Source organism: Ranitomeya variabilis, chromosome 3 (genome assembly GCF_051348905.1).
Source record: "Ranitomeya variabilis isolate aRanVar5 chromosome 3, aRanVar5.hap1, whole genome shotgun sequence".
NCBI classification, from domain to species: Eukaryota; Metazoa; Chordata; class Amphibia; order Anura; family Dendrobatidae; genus Ranitomeya; species Ranitomeya variabilis.
Window position 1 is genome coordinate 776,191,185 of NC_135234.1, and position 17,968 is coordinate 776,209,152.

Genomic DNA, 17,968 nt, shown 5'->3' on the forward strand with positions numbered 1-17,968 from the left:
CCGGGGGGTTCTGGTGAGGGTTCGGTGACCCCTCCTCAAGGGGGGGGTACTGTTGTGAACTCTGTTCTCGAACTCCCTCCTGTGGTCAGGAATGGTATTTCTGTGAGTTCTGTCCGTGGGTTCCCTCTGGTGGCTGAAAGTGGAGCTGCTGGTCTGGAGGTGGCTTCCTCAGCTGCATCGTTTAAGACTGGGCTGGTTCCTCTATTTAACTCTGCTCAGATCGTTACCTGATGCCAGTTGTCAATGTATCTGTACTGGTTCAGATCTCACTTGGATCTCCTGATGACCTGTCTACTTCAGCAGAAGCTAAGTCCCTGTTAAGCTCATTTGTTGTTCTTTTGTGTGCTGAATATATTTCTGAGTACCTGCTAAGTTTTGTCCAGCTGGCTATCATGATATTGTCTCGCTAGTTGGAAGCTCTGGGTTGCAGAGTGGCACCTACCGCGCCGTGAGTCGGCGCGGGGGGTTTCTTGCTCACTCTGCGTGGCTTTTTGTAGTTTTTGTGCTGACCGCAAAGATCCCTTTATCTATCTTCTGTCTATTTAGTAAGTCGGGCCTCCTTTGTTGAAACCTGTCTCATTCCTATGTTTGTGCCTTCCTCTTAACTCACAGTCAATATATGTGGGGGGCTGCTCTTTTCCTTTGGGGAATTTCTCTGAGGCAAGAAGAGGCTATATTTCTCTTTAGGGGTAGTTACCTCTCAGGCTGTGAAGAGTCGTCTAGGCAGAGTCAGGTACGATCCACGGCTAATTCTAGTGTGTGTGATAATAGATTAGGGCTGCGGTCAGCAGAGCTCCCACTTCCCAGAGCTCGCTCTATTTTGCAGTTTTGACTATCAGGTCATTCCCGGTGCTCCTAACCACCAGGTCCAGCCATAACAGTGTGGGGAGATATCAGGAGATTAGGGCAGAGATGTATGGAGAGGACAGGTTATATTCTGGAGATTGTGTGTGAGGTAGTATCAGGAGATTAGGGCAGAGATGTATGGAGAGGACAGGTTATATACTGGAGATGTGTGGGGAGGTATCAGGAGATTAGGGCAGAGATGTATGGAGAGGACAGGCTATATACTGGAGATTATGTGTGGGGAGATATCAGGAGATTAGATCAGAGATGTATGGAGAGGACAGGTTATACACTGGAGATTATGTGTGGGGAGGTATCAGGAGATTAGAGCAGAGATGTATGGAGAGGACAGGTTATATACTGGAGATTATGTGTGGGGAGGTATCAGGAGATTAGGGCAGAGATGTATGGAGAGGACAGGTTATATACTGGAGATTATGTGTGGGAGGTATCAGGAGATTAGGGCAGAGATGTATGGAGAGGACAGGTTATATACTGGAGATTATGTGTGGGGAGTGTTATGACCCCAATGGCGAGGGTCTCAGAGATATCAGCAAGTCTGCAAAGTACAAAAATCCAGCTCATAGGGCAGTGGTGACTGGGTTGACCATATATCTACTCCTAACGCCAACCCTAGAAGTAGCCGGGGAACATGCCTACGTTGGTCGCTAGATGTCTCGCGCCAGCCGGAGAGCTAACTACCCCTAGAAGAGGAAAACAAAGACCTCTCTTGCCTCCAGAGAAAGGACCCCAAAAGTAGGATACAAGCCCCCCACAAATAATAACGGTGAGGTAAGAGGAAATGACAAACACAGAGATGAACTAGGTTTAGCACAGAGAGGCCCACTTACTAATAGCAGAATATAGTAAGATAACTTATATGGTCAACAAAAACCCTATCAAAAATCCACGCTGGAGATTCAAGAACCCCCGAACCGTCTAACGGCCCGGGGGGAGAACACCAGCCGCCCTAGAGCTTCCAGCAAGGTCAGGATACAGATAATATACAAGCTGGACAAAAAATGCAAACAATAACGAATTGCAAAAAGCAAAAAAGCAGACTTAGCTTAATCAAGCAGGAACCAGGATCAGTAGACAAGAGCACTACAGATTAGCTCTGATATCAACGTTGCCAGGCATTGAACTGAAGGTCCAGGGAGCTTATATAGCAACACCCCTGACCTAACGATCCAGGTGAGCATAAAAGGAATGACTGAAAAACCCAGAGTCAAATCACTAGTAGCCACTAGAGGGAGCCAAAAAGTAAATTCACAACAGTACCCCCCCCTTAGTGAGGGGTCACCGAACCCTCACCAAGACCACCAGGGCGATCAGGATGAGCGGCGTGAAAGGCACGAACTAAATTGGCCGCATGCACATCAGAGGCGACCACCCAGGAATTATCCTCCTGACCATAGCCCTTCCACTTGACCAGGTACTGAAGCCTCCGCCTGGAGAGACGAGAATCTAAGATCTTCTCCACCACGTACTCCAACTCGCCCTCAACCAACACCGGAGCAGGAGGCTCAGCAGAAGGAACCACAGGCACAACGTACCGCCGCAACAAGGACCTATGAAATACGTTGTGAATGGCAAACGACACCGGAAGATCCAGGCGAAAGGATACAGGATTAAGGATCTCCAATATCTTGTAAGGACCAATGAATCGAGGCTTAAATTTGGGAGAGGAGACCTTCATAGGAACAAATCGAGAAGACAGCCATACCAAATCCCCAACACGAAGTCGGGGACCCACACCGCGGCGGCGGTTGGCAAAACACTGAGCCTTCTCCTGTGACAACTTCAAGTTGTCCACCACATGATTCCAGATCCGCTGCAACCTATCCACCACAGAATCCACCCCAGGACAGTCAGAAGGCTCCACATGTCCCGAGGAAAAACGAGGGTGGAAACCAGAGTTGCAGAAAAATGGCGAAACCAAGGTGGCAGAACTAGCCCGATTATTAAGGGCAAATTCAGCCAACGGCAAGAAGGTCACCCAATCATCCTGATCAGAAGAGACAAAAGACCTCAAATACGCCTCCAGAGTCTGATTAGTTCGTTCCGTTTGTCCGTTAGTCTGTGGATGAAAAGCGGACGAAAATGACAAATCTATGCCCATCCTACCACAAAAGGATCGCCAGAACCTGGAAACAAACTGGGATCCTCTGTCCGACACAATATTCTCAGGAATGCCGTGCAAACGAACCACGTTCTGGAAGAACACAGGAACCAGATCAGAAGAGGAAGGCAGTTTGGGCAAAGGAACCAGATGGACCATCTTGGAGAAACGATCACATATCACCCAGATGACAGACATGCCCTGAGACACCGGAAGATCCGAAATGAAATCCATAGAGATGTGTGTCCAAGGTCTCTTCGGGACAGGCAAGGGCAAGAGCAACCCGCTGGCACGAGAACAGCAAGGCTTAGCTCAAGCACAAGTACCACAGGACTGCACAAATGACCGCACATCTCTTGACAAGGAAGGCCACCAAAAGGACCTGGCCACCAGATCTCTGGTGCCAAAAATTCCCGGGTGCCCTGCCAACACTGAGGAATGAACCTCGGAAATGACTCTGCTGGTCCATTTAGCAGGCACAAACAATCTGTCAGGTGGACAAGAGTCAGGCCTACCAGCCTGAAATCTCTGCAACACACGTCGCAGATCTGGAGAAATAGCTGACAGGATAACTCCTTCCTTAAGAATACCCACAGGTTCAGCGACTCCAGGAGCATCAGGCACAAAGCTCCTAGACAGAGCATCGGCCTTCACATTCTTAGAACCTGGTAAATACGAAACCACAAAGTCAAAACGGGAGAAAAACAATGACCAGCGGGCCTGTCTAGGATTCAGGCGTTTAGCAGACTCGAGGTACATCAGATTTTTGTGATCAGTCAGGACCACCACACGATGCTTAGCACCCTCGAGCCAATGACGCCACTCCTCAAATGCCCACTTCATGGCCAACAACTCCCGATTGCCCACATCATAATTTCGCTCTGCCGGCGAAAACTTCCTAGAGAAAAAGGCACAAGGTCTCATAGTAGAGCAACCAGGGCCTCTCTGCGACAAAACGGCCCCTGCCCCAATCTCCGAAGCATCCACTTCAACCTGAAAGGGAAGTGAGACATCAGGCTGGCACAAAACAGGCGCTGAAGTAAACCGGCGCTTCAACTCCTGGAAAGCCTCCACGGCAGCAGGAGCCCAGTTAGCCACATCAGAGCCTTTCTTGGTCATATCCGTCAACGGTTTAACAACGCTAGAAAAATTAGCGATAAAACGACGGTAGAAGTTAGCAAAACCCAAGAACTTCTGAAGACTCTTAACTGACGAGGGTTGAGTCCAATCATGAATAGCTCGAACCTTGACTGGGTCCATCTCCACAGCAGAAGGGGAAAAAATGAACCCTAAAAAGGGAACCTTCTGTACACCAAAGAGACACTTTGAGCCTTTAACAAACAAAGAATTTTCACGCAAAATCTTGAAAACCATCCTGACCTGTTCCACATGCGAGTCCCAATCATCAGAAAAAACCAGAATATCATCCAGATAAACAATCAAAAATTTATCCAGATACTTCCGGAAAATGTCATGCATGAAGGACTGAAAAACTGAAGGTGCATTAGAGAGCCCAAATGGCATCACCAAGTACTCAAAATGACCTTCGGGCGTATTGAATGCGGTTTTCCATTCATCTCCTTGCTTAATGCGCACAAGGTTGTACGCACCACGAAGGTCTATCTTGGTGAACCACTTGGCACCTTTAATCCGGGCAAACAAGTCTGACAACAACGGCAAAGGATACTGAAATTTGACAGTGATCTTATTCAAAAGCCGATAGTCAATACAAGGCCTCAAAGATCCGTCCTTTTTAGCCACAAAAAAGAATCCCGCACCAAGAGGGGAAGAAGAAGGACGGATATGCCCCTTCTCCAGAGACTCCTTGATATATGAACGCATCGCGGTATGTTCAGGTACCGACAGATTAAACAGTCTTCCCTTAGGAAACTTACTGCCTGGAATCAAATCTATTGCACAGTCACATTCCCTATGAGGAGGCAATGCACTTGACCTAGACTCGCTGAAGACATCCTGATAATCAGACAAATACGCCGGAACTTCCGAAGGCGTAGAAGTAGCAATAGACACGGGCAGGGAATCTCCATGAATTCCATGACAGCCCCAACTTGACACTGACATTGCCTTCCAGTCCAAGACTGGATTATGGGTCTGTAACCATGGCAACCCCAAAACAACCAAATCATGCATCTTATGCAGAACAAGAAAACGTATCACCTCCCGATGTTCAGGAGTCATGCACATGGTAACCTGTGTCCAAAACTGCGGCTTATTTTCTGCCAATGGCGTAGCGTCAATACCCCTAAGAGGGATAGGATTTTCTAATGGCTCAAGAACAAAACCGCAACGCTTGGCAAATGACAGATCCATAAGACTCAGGGCAGCACCTGAATCTACAAACGCCACGACAGGATACGATGACAGTGAGCAAATCAAAGTTACAGATAGAATGAACTTAGGTTGCAAATTACCAATGGCGACAGGACTAACAACCTTAGTAAGACGCTTAGAGCATGCTGAGATAACATGTGCAGAATCACCACAGTAGTAACACAAGCCATTCTGGCGTCTATGAATTTTCCGCTCATTTCTAGTCAGGATTCTATCACATTGCATTAAATCAGGTGCCTGTTCAGATAACACCATGAGGGAATTTGCGGTTTTGCGCTCCCGCAACCGCCGGTCAATTTGAATCGCCAGGGCCATAGAATCATTCAGACCTGTGGGAATGGGAAAACCCACCATCACATTCTTAATGGCTTCAGAAAGGCCATTTCTAAAATTTGCAGCCAATGCACACTCGTTCCACTGGGTCAGCACGGACCATTTCCGAAATTTTTGGCAATACACCTCAGCCTCGTCCTGGCCCTGAGACATAGCCAGCAAGGCTTTTTCTGCCTGACTCTCAAGATTGGGTTCCTCATAAAGCAAACCGAGCGCCAGAAAAAACGCATCAATATCAGCCAATGCCGGATCTCCTGGCGCCAGCGAGAAAGCCCAATCCTGAGGGTCGCCCCGTAAAAAAGAAATAACAATTTTACTTGCTGAGCGGAGTCTCCAGAGGAACAGGGTCTCAAGGACAAAAACAATTTACAATTATTCCTGAAATTTCTAAACTTAAATCGGTCTCCGGAAAACAGTTCAGGAATCGGTATCTTAGGTTCTGACATAGGATTTCTGGTAACATAATCTTGTATGCCCTGCACACGAGCAGCAAGCTGGTCCACACTTGTAATCAAGGTCTGGACATTCATGTCTGCAGCAATCACAAGCCACTCAAAGGTAAAGGGGAAAAGAAAAAAAAAAAAAAAAATGAGAGAGAGAAAAAAAAAAACTCAGAACTTTCTTTCTTATAATCCCACTTCTGCAATGCATTTAACATTTAGTACTGGCCTGGCAAACTATTATGACCCCAATGGCGAGGGTCTCAGAGATATCAGCAAGTCTGCAAAGTACAAAAATCCAGCTCATAGGGCAGTGGTAACTGGGTTGACCATATATCTACTCCTAACGCCAACCCTAGAAGTAGCCGGGGAACATGCCTACGTTGGTCGCTAGATGTCTCGCGCCAGCCGGAGAGCTAACTACCCCTAGAAGAGGAAAACAAAGACCTCTCTTGCCTCCAGAGAAAGGACCCCAAAAGTAGGATACAAGCCCCCCACAAATAATAACGGTGAGGTAAGAGGAAATGACAAACACAGATGAACTAGGTTTAGCACAGAGAGGCCCACTTACTAATAGCAGAATATAGTAAGATAACTTATATGGTCAACAAAAACCCTATCAAAAATCCACGCTGGAGATTCAAGAACCCCCGAACCGTCTAACGGCCCGGGGGGAGAACACCAGCCGCCCTAGAGCTTCCAGCAAGGTCAGGATACAGATAATATACAAGCTGGACAAAAAATGCAAACAATAACGAATTGCAAAAAGCAAAAAAGCAGACTTAGCTTAATCAAGCAGGAACCAGGATCAGTAGACAAGAGCACTACAGATTAGCTCTGATATCAACGTTGCCAGGCATTGAACTGAAGGTCCAGGGAGCTTATATAGCAACACCCCTGACCTAACGACCCAGGTGAGCATAAAAGGAATGACTGAAAAACCCAGAGTCAAATCACTAGTAGCCACTAGAGGGAGCCAAAAAGTAAATTCACAACAGGGGAGATATCAGGAGATTAGATCAGAGATGTATGGAGAGGACAGGTTATATACTGGAGATTATGTGTGTGGAGGTATCAGGAGATTAGGGCAGAGATGTATGGAGAGGACAGATTATATACTGCAGATTATGTGTGGGGAGGTATCAGGAGATTAGAGCAGAGATGTATGGAGAGGACAGGTTATATACTGGAGATTATGTGTGGGGAGGTATCAGGAGATTAGGGCAGAGATGTATGGAGAGGACAGGTTATATACTGGAGATAATGTGTGTGAGATATCCGGAGATTAGGGCAGAGATGTATGGAGAGGACAGGTTATATACTGGAGATAATGTGTGTGAGATATCAGGAGATTAGGGCAGAGATGTATGGAGAGGACAGGTTATATACTGGAGATTATGTGTGGGGAGGTATCAGGAGATTAGGGCAGAGATGTATGGAGAGGACAGGTTATATACTGGAGATAATGTGTGTGAGATATCAGGAGATTAGGGCAGAGATGTATGGAGAGGACAGGTTATATACTGGAGATTATGTGTGGAGAGGTATCAGGAGATTAGGACAGAGATGTATGGAGAGGGGAGGTGAAGGAGACGTCGAAGGAGAACAGTTGACAGTTTAGGAAGGAGCAGAACTGAGTAAAGTTTTTGAATTGAGGGCTGCAGGAAGCAACTCAACACGATTACGACCAAGCACCATATGTTTACAATGATTGATTGTGGCTGTAATCACACATCATTGGGAAATTACGTCACAGGATAGTAGTTACAGATCCCACAGTCAAACAGAAGCAGCAGGTCCTATCACCGACTTTAGTAGCTTCCCTCGTTGCATTGCTCGTAATGAGAACTTCTGTAGGACCTGATGATTACATAGTTGTTGTTTTTTTCATGCAGAAAAATACATTCTTATTTTGGATTGGTTTAAAATATGCAAGTTTATGTTCCCCTCCTTTTTCTTATTCTTTTGCATGTTTGTCACACTTAAATGTTTCTGATCACCAGGCAAATGTAAATATTAGACAAACATAACACAAGTAATCACAAAATGCTGTTTATAAATGAAGGTCTTTATTATTAAGGGAAAACTAAATCCAAACCTACAGGGCCCTGTGTGAAAATGTGACTGCCTCTTAAACCTAACAACTGGCTGGGCCCTAAGCAGCAACAACTGCAATCAAGCTTTTGCGATAACTGGCAATGAGTCTTTTACAACACTCTGGAGAAATTTTAGTTGCTCTAATTCTGCTCTTTGCAGCATTGTTGTAATTCAGCCACATTGAAGGGTCCCGAGCATGAACCACCTTTTTAAGATCATGCCACAGCATCTCAATCAGGACTTTGACTAGGCCACTCCAAAGTCCTAATTTTGTTTTCCTTAAGCCATTCAGAGGTTTTTCAAGACTGATAGGCCTCAATTGCTTTGTTTATCATTTGTTCCAGAATTTCTTTGGACCGCGGCATGATATCTAGCTTTTGAGGTTCTTTTGGTCTACTTCACTTTGTCAGGTAGGTCATATTTAAGTGGTTTCTTGAATTAGAACAGGTGTGGCAGTAATCAGGCCTGAGTGTGGCTAGGGAATTTCAACTCAGCTTCCCAAAGATGTGATAAACCACCCACCGTTTATTTATGTTTGGGGGGGCAATCACTTTATATGTATAAAAAATATTGTCACTAAGATAATAAAAATAAACGAAGAGTGGCAATGACGGGAAGCCTTCAGCCCTCCCATCCAAATAAAGTGTGATCAGATTGATGAGGATAATTTTTCTATCCTGCAGTTTAATTTGGACTCCACTGTTGTTTGGGAAACTTGAGTTTTTATATTCTTGAAAGATTAACATTCCACATCGTGTTGTTGCTGCCTCTGTCTAATCTTTGGAACATCTTTGTCATAGAAGTGTCTGTGTACCATACTGTGCCTGGTATCTTCCTTCTTAAAAAACTTTAAAATTAAGTCCCCTCCCATACACTTTATATGGCTGATGGTCAAACAATGGCCGGCAGTTACCTCGCCCTACTCTCCATATACAGGAGGGTTCACTATACCTCTCTTCTGGCAACGGGTTATCTCTCAAAGTAAAAAATATTGGCCGTATGAAAGTCGAACATGCCCGATCCTAATCTCCCCCAACAATCATATCAGTGAAAAAAAAATAATTGAATTTCACAAAGATGGAGAAGGAAACATCTGATAGATCCTGGGACATCTGGGTCAGAGAGGTTATTCTGAGTCTCATCAGCTTAAAACGTGGTAATGAAAGCCATAAGGTCTAATGGGCTGTTCCAGGACAAAGGTAAAGATGGAAAAGAGTAAGGGGTGCAAGGAAAACCTTAAGGGACTCCAACAGAAAAAGGACAAGATATAGAGATGGAATTTAAATGGGAGACACAAAATGTTAATTTTCTAACGTATGAGGAGACCCAGGAGGCAGCTGAGCCTGTGATACTACGAGATCAGAACTTTGTAATAGGAAAGAGTGGTCGAAGGTATCAAAGGCAGAGGAGAGGTCTAGAAGGAGAAAGATGGAGTCATGTTCTGAGTTCCTTTACTGCTAAAGTTTTTTTTTTGATAGATGTTGAATCTTTCAATTGATGACCCTGCAAGGATGGAGCAGGACAGAAGCCACGTGACTGCTCGGATATTAGACCTCACCCTGGAGATAATCTACTGGATCACTGGAGAGGTGAGAGCTTCATATCACTCTGATCTCTAGGAATAAAGCAGGGAAATGACGGGAAAGGTGAAGGATCCTTAGAATAGATGTAGTGATCGGCGTCTCCTCATACACAGGATCACACAGTGGTGAAGACGTCGTCTGGGGAGTGTGTGACCCCCCGTGTGTCAGGAGGGCGGAGCAGGACCCCGAGTGACATCACCGAGCCTCCACCTCATTCACTGATACATGAGCAGAAGATCCTAGAACTGACCCACAGGATCACTGAGCTGCTGAGCGGGGAGGTGAGCGCTGCCGGGAATGCTGGGACATTATATAATAACGCTGGGGGAGGGGTCTGCTAATGACGGGTCATTGTGTGTCAGGTTCCTATAAGGTGTCAGGATGTCACTGTCTACTTCTCTATGGAGGAGTGGGAGTATATAGAAGGACACAAGGATCTGTACAAGGACGTCATGATGGAGGATCACCAGCCCCTCACATCTCCGGGTAAGAGGAGACCGTACTGACTATAGAGGAGAGGTCGGGTCTGAGGTCACCTAGACTCCCCCATCATCTGATCATCACATGTAGACGATGTATTCAGTCACTGTGTATATTTCTTATAGCTGGGTCCAGTCCGAGAAATCCACCAGAGAGAAGTCCCAGTCCTCTATATTCCCAGGATCGTCCAGAGGAGAAGCAGAATGTCCTCCTGGATCATCAGGTAGATGGAGCTGAGGTTTCTGGAAATCCTCTACATTTTAGTGTAATGAAGCCTTCTACTAACCTCCAGCAGCGGTGGAGTGTAGGCGCCGTGTCCGCTGGGGTCAGTAGCGGCTACAAATGGTTTCTGGTTTCATAAAAGGTTATATTAAGTTTCCAAAAATGTGAACACTCACTTGGCCAATAATATTTAGTGAGGATGAATGTACAGTTCTGCCGTGTAGATGGAAATAACCGCACAATGCTGATTCCGTCTGATATTCACTTTAGTTGATCCTTCCTTTAGGTTAAATTGGCTCATGACTTCTAGTGTTTTTCACAGTCAGCTTATATGAGATAAACTGCTGTTAGATTTTATTTTTTTGTCTCATATTTTATGTGGGATCCTTGCAGGAAAGTCATTGTGGTACGATGAGTGGACCTGAAAAACCCTTATCCATGTCAGTGAATGGTAAGAACTTTGATAAACTCCATACTTGACATAAAATCTGCTGATCTTACTGAATGCATTGACTAGTCAGTTGCGTCAGTTGTTATTAACATGTTCTTTTATGACAAGTCTCAGAGAAATATTTTCGGGTTGGGATTGTGGGCTGTATGGAGAGAAGTCGATTCCATAAATGTCCCTTTGATACGAAGGTTTGTAGTGGATAACACTAAACATAGAATATGACTTACAGTTCTAGGAAGATCCTGAATATCCTAGAAACAAAAAAGTGAATAACCAAATCCAAATATAACATGTTTGAAAATATATCTATAGGTAGAAACATTAAAAACAAAGGCGCCTCATTGAACAGGGAAGCGGTAAAGGCCCGATAATTAAAATACAAGAGAATATGAATATACTGATGTGGCTCATGGAAATGGTATTGCTCGCTAGGCAACAAATACTCAAATTACTCTACACACATATGTTACAGAATAGCTGCCCACAGAAAAATCCATTACTGTTGGTAATATTACAGCAGAGATTGTCAGGCACCACCTCCCCCCACTCTGACCCTCTTTTCATCGCGCTTCTTTCGGGGTCTGTTGGGGTGAGGGAGTGTCAGGGATTATAAAGGTGGGCCACCCAATCATTGGCACTTTCGGCGCATACGGTCTCTGTATGTTCTCAAGGTAAATGACTTTTCACGCCGCGGTGGTGGAATGTAAGGCCGAAGGCTGGGACAAGCGCATCATGCTTTTGTTTGCCAAGGTCAGAAAATCAATGACTCTAACATTATATATGACGATCTTATCGCTGATTGGGTAATAATCAGGTTGTAATTTGTAGTATACAGGAAGAAAGGTTCCACCACCAGGAGCAAAGCAGTAACACTGCAGTGACATGACGAGAATCTGCATAACTAATCATATGCTTAATAGCTGCAAATCAAATTTATATATATGTGATAGCCAAGATGATTGTCTATAAAGTGATGGTGGTCTCACGTTCAAAGCAGCAGTGGATGGTGAGATATGGAGCCTGAAAGTGAAAAATTCAAAACATTGTTACTAGTGATGATCGAGCAATAAAATGCTCTAGTGCTCGGACAATCGGATGAGCTCAACTCGAGACACGAGTATAATGCAAGTCAATGGGAAGACCCTACCCAGAGGGCTGGGGCGGAAGCAGGAAAATCGCTAAAATGGATGGAAACTGCACTCAAATGGAATGGGTACAGCATGAGGAAGACGCCTGGACGCATCCATGACTCCGAAGTCTCTGCTGGAAAAAAATTTATAAGAGAATTACGCCACTTTTACGGTCTGACAATAAAACATACAAAACCAAAGTTAAAATGGATTTTGCAGGAAAAAATGTTCGGAAACATTCTATCCTGTATAATGACGTGTATGCAAGGAAAAATTAAAAAGATAAAAAAGAAACGCCTCCTCCATGCCTTAATAGCCTGGAGATCTCTCACAGTCTTTCCCCGTCACCTATGACTGCAGTACATGACATAGTAAAGGAGGAAATAAGAAAAGGCCATTCAATAATGTGGGGGAGATTCACAAGGAGCGGACTGCTGCTGGAGTCATTGCTTCACCACACACAGACTTGTCCAGGACATGGGCTACAAGTGGCACAGTCCTTGTGTCAGCCACTCATGACCAATAGACAACGCCAGAAGCGCCTTACCTGGGCCAAGGATAAAAAGAACCGGACTGTTGTCAGTGGTCCAAGGTGTCTTCAGATGAAAGTAAATTTTGCATTTCATTTGGAAATTAAGGTCCCAGAGTCTGGAGGCCACAATCCAAGCTGCTGGAGGTCTAGTATGAAGTCTCCACAATCAGTGATGGTTTGGGGAGTCATGTCATCTGCTGGTGTAGGTCCACTGTGTTTTATCAAGACCAAAAGTCAGAACAGCTGTCTACCAGGACTTTTTAGAGCACTTCATGCTTCCCTCTGCTGACTAGCATTTTGGAGATGGAAATGTCAATCTCCAGCAGGACTTGGCACCAGTCCACACTGCCAAAAGTACCAATACCTGGTTTAGAAACAACAGTATCACTGTGCTTGGTTGACCAGCAAACTTGCCTGACCTTAACTCCATAGACAATATATGTGGTATTGTCAAGAGGAAGATGAGACACCAGACCCAATAATGCTGACGAGCTGAAGGCTGCTATCAAAGCAACCTGGGCTTCCATAACCCCTCAGCAGTGCCACAGGCTGATCGCCTCCATGCCACGCCGCAGTGATGGAGTACTTGATACAAAAGGAGCCGCGACCAAGTATTGAGTGCATTTACTGAACAGACATTTCAGTATTCCAACATTTCAGATTTTAAAATTATTTTCAAGCTGGTATTATAAAGTATTCTAATTTACTGAGATAATGACTTTTGGGTTTTCATTGGCTGTAAGCCATAATCATCAACATTAACAGAAATAAACACGTGAAATAGATCACTCTGTGTGTAATGACTCTATAGAATATATGAGTTTCACTTTTTGCATTGAAGAACTGATGATATTCTAATTTTGTGAGAAGCACCTGAATGTGTAAGATAATTGTAGAGGTAAGCCTCATACACATCCTGTAAAAATTATGAAGGAGGGCATTATACAGACCCTCTAAAAATTTGTTGCGAGGGCTGCATGATGACCCTCTAAAAATTGTAGCGAGTCCCGCCTGATGACCCTCTAAAAATTTGGAACAAGTGCCACATGATGACCCTGTTGATATGGTGGAGGAGGACAACAAGAAGAAACCATGTACCATATACCCTTTTTTGGGTGGGATGTAGTGCGCGGGAATAGACCAGAAAAAAAGGATGAATTGAATTGGCTTTATGTTCTGCTGCTGTCATCCACTGGGGTTGAGAAATTTGGGCCAGTCCAGGCCTTATTCATTTTGATAAAGGTCAACCTGTCACCACCCACTAAAAACCCACTCTGATGAAATGCTAGATGCAGGCCAGGCAAGCACCTCCAAGTCGTAGAAGGACAGTTCATGACACATGTCCAGCTTGGATACCAAATAGTTCTACAGCACAGAATCATGGAGAACATTGGTACGGTCGGCAAGGTACTCCTTAATACCATCTTCCAAAACTTTTCCCTCCTTGTCAGGCTACCCGCGCATCAGAGTTTGGGTGCTGGAAGAGTCAAATGAAATTTTCCCAGACCTTTGATAGTGTTCCTCTGTTTCTGTTGAACCTGGTTGTGTCTTCTTCATCTATCCTCATTGGGTGCCCAAGGAACCTCTGCCACCAGAATTGGCAGATTGGAATTTTTGTACTAATTGTTCAACTAGGAAATTCTGGTATTGCACGATTTTAATAGTCCTCTCTGCCACAGGAAAGAGAGATGGAAAGTTCTCGGTGTGTGGCTCAAGAAGGATGAACAACCAGTAATCACTGTCAGCCAAAATAAGTATAATGAGAGGGTCATGGAAAAGTCAGAGGGACATAGTCAGCCATGTGTCCCAGACCCCAACAGGCAAGACTTCACTGTCCCCACCATAAGGATGACTCTCAATCTCCTCCTCCTCTTCAGCCCATCCTCACTGAGCAGACTGAATGAAGCCAATGTTGGCAGTACCCTCCGTAGTGCAGGCTGTTCATCCTCCTCCTCATCGTCATCATCCATAACCCTGAGACAATGAGATGGGGCTGGGCTGGGTTGTATCACCCTGTGTACTTTCTGTCTTCATCTCTACCTGGTCCACATGCAAAGCTTCCTATTTAATTGTGAGCAGCAAGCATTTGAATAGACACAGAAGCAGAATGGTGATGCTGAGTATGGCATCATTGCCTTTCACCATCTTGGTTGAGTCTTAAACGTTTTGTAGAACCTCACAGATGTCAGACATCCATGCCCACTCGTCGACTATTATGTGCGGAGGCTGACCTGAATACCGATGGGCATGTTGTAGCTGGTATTCAACTATAGCCCTGTGTTGCTCACAAAGCCTTGCCAACAAGTGTAATGTGGATGTGATCATGACGTTCCAGCACGTGATCACGTCGCACACCAGTTGGTGAGCGGGTACTTGCAAGCGCTGCTGCAGCACTGACAGATGCCCAACTTGCAGAAATGGCCGCACATGTTGTTTACCGTCACAAGTAACTCAGGCAAATCTGGGTAGATTTTCAGAAACCACTAAATTGAGCAGATGGATCAGGCATGGCACATGTGTGAGCTTGCCAACCTTCAGAGCTGTCACCAGGTTATGGCCATTATCGTGCAGCGCCCCAGAGTCCTGGTCGTTGCAGTACTGATGCTCCGCCGCTAAGGGGGGCTATGGTACGTCTGATGGCACTGAAGGAGTTCACCTGACCAGGTATCACAGACACCAATACACTTCACAGTCTGGCATCCAGGGGGAGCTAAGGGTGCTATGTATTAGGCCACTCCTCACAATCTGGTAAAACTGGGGGTTAGATAGGAAGTTAGACAGAAGCTGACTCGGTTGGAACCAGGCAACATCCTGTGGCAGAGGGTGTTGCAGGGGAAGATTCAGGGGGGTCCCTGTCAGGGGTGGGATCCTGACAGAGGCCTAGCGAACAGAAAGAACGTTACGGGACCGCGCCTGCACTTCATTGCGGCGGTACCCCAAGAAAGGACAAGAAGCGAGGTTTATTGTGCTGAGTGAGAAACGAGATCAACGCAACAAGGAGAAACACCAGTAGGAGTCGTGCTGTAAGACGAGGCAACATTCTACTGAGGCGCGCAGCCGGTGGCCGGAACGCCGAGGAAGTATTGAGCTCCAGGCCTTACTTCAAACCTACGGCAGGACAATCAGTTCTAGGCGGGCTGTCTCACCCAAAATCACCTAAGCAGACATAGGGGGCAACATTTGGAGAGGGGCGACTCTAGGGTCCCGGAAGACCTCCGAGCCTACCCGTCATACGGGTGCGTCCTAGCCATATCATCTGGGGGGACGAAGAAGAACATCATAATCGAGTTGTGAGGGAACTTCAGAAACAGACACAACAGTTGTGAGGACTATCCCGTAAGCACAGCAGGGAAGGACTACAACACACAAGCGCTAGAAGGTAGGCACAGATTTCCACCTGCAAAGGGAACTCTGGAGGTGCCATCGGACTGGCCGGACTCAGGTAGCCCTGTTAACCGTATTTCGGACTGAGGATCCTGAAGCCTTCAGTAAAGATGTAAAGAGACTGCAACCTGGTGTCCTCGTTATTTACCGCGACCGACACCACACCACAACAGCATCACTCTCCACCTTCATTGGACGCCCCTCAGCAGGGTCACGGACCGGGCCTAGCCACCGTGACAACCCCAGGACTGAGACGCAGAGGCCCGGTACCGCGTGCCCCTCGGCCCTGCGGCAGTGGGGGTGCTCCAATCACACACAACCATGCCTGGTGGTAGGTTCAGCCATCTAACCGAACACCTGTTCGTACTGTTCTGGCTTCAGGAGTGGTGTTCCGTGCCCCGTGCAAAGTGGGACAGGAATCTAAGTCTCTTCGATGTCTGTGTTTATTGTGCTACTGCAGGGAAACAAAAACATGTAGCCCTGAAAAGGACTGTTGTTTAATGGTACAGCAGCGGTATACAAGTACTGCTTAAATAACAATGAATAAACCCCTCTAATACAAAGCTATTCCTCCTCCACCAGCTATCCCAACACTGAATGCAGGTAACAGCGATTTTACTACACAAAGGACAGTATGTAGCCCTGAAAATGGTTTTAATGGTGCAGCAGTGGTATACAAGTACTGCAATAATGGCAATTAATAAACAATGCCTTTATGCTTGCTCTAACCTACGCTCTCAATCCTGGAACAACTGTCCCTAAACTGCTTCTAGAGGAAAGTGTGTCGAGCATCGCATCACAGGGTCTTATATAAGAACTGATGAAACGAGCCGGTTGGCTAATTATAGGTTTTCCATTAGCCAACTTGGCTACCAGCATTACCATGCATGGCATGTGTTTATTGGCTGTCTAGACCCTCTAAACATGCGGGACAGGGAATCAAGCTTATTGCCTAATAGACTTGTCTTTTGTATCTTCAGTGGCCTGCGAAAGCCTTCACCCCCTTGGCATTTTTTGCGTTTTGCTACCTCACAACCTGGAATTTCACTGTTTTGTTTTAGGGTTTGCATCAGTTCATGTCAAGAACATGTGCACAACTGTGAACATTTGGTTTTCTTTTTATTGGGCAGCACGGTGGCTCAGTGGTTAGCACTGCAGCCTTGAAGCACTGGGGCCCAGCCTTGCAGCTCCTTCAGAGTTACCTTTGGTCTCTGTGCTGCACCTCTGATTAATGCCAGCCTAGCCCGAGCTCAGAGTTTTGGTGGGCGTCCCTCTCTTGGCAGGTTTGTTGTGTACCATGTTCTTGCCATTTGATGATGATGCCTTTGATTGTGCTCTGGTGGATCGTCAGAGATTGGGAAATTGTATTTTATAACCCAACTCTGCCTTGTTCTTCTCAACAACTTTGTCCCTGACGTGTTTGGAGATCTCCTCGGTCTCCATGGTGTTGTTTGGTTAGTGGTGCCTCTTGTTAATAGTGTTGCAGCTGACAGATATGTGACATTTGACATGATTTCCCACCTTTCACTAATGTGACTTATGAAGGGAATTGATTGCACCAGAAATTTTTAGGGGCTCCATTGCAAAAGGGATGAATACGTATGCACACACCAATTTATAGTTATTTGACCACGTAAATTGAATTTATGCCTATTTTTTTCTCACTTCACTTCACCAACTTAGACTATTTAGTGCTGATGCATCACAAAAAAAAAATCAGATTAGAAAAATATTTATACACTGGTATAATGTAACAAAATAGGTAAAAAGCCAAAGGGGTGAATACTTACGCAAGTTACTGAATATTCTGACTTCATCCTATCGGGAGTATCTAGCAGTGCAGACTTTCTGCCCATACACATAGGGATATGAAGACTGAGGCAGGACTAAGGGTATGTGCACACGTCAGGATTTCTTGCAGAAATTTTCCTGACAAAATCCGGACATTTCTGCCAGAGATCTGCATGCGTTTTTTTTTTTGCAGTTTATGTGCGTT

General features: G+C 45.5%; 1 protein-coding gene across 1 annotated transcript in view; it reads left to right on the forward strand.

Moving 5' to 3' along the window:
- LOC143817845 (uncharacterized) overlaps positions 1-17,968 on the forward strand; it is a 114,839-nt gene that overhangs the window by 8,826 nt on the left and 88,045 nt on the right. The window contains exons 2-6 of the mRNA XM_077299309.1: positions 8,535-8,600; positions 9,669-9,779; positions 9,887-10,054; positions 10,136-10,259; positions 10,379-10,476. Of these exons, the coding sequence (XP_077155424.1) occupies positions 9,669-9,779; positions 9,887-10,054; positions 10,136-10,259; positions 10,379-10,476 (501 nt within the window). The 5' untranslated portion in view covers positions 8,535-8,600. The remainder of the gene's footprint in view (positions 1-8,534; positions 8,601-9,668; positions 9,780-9,886; positions 10,055-10,135; positions 10,260-10,378; positions 10,477-17,968) is intronic.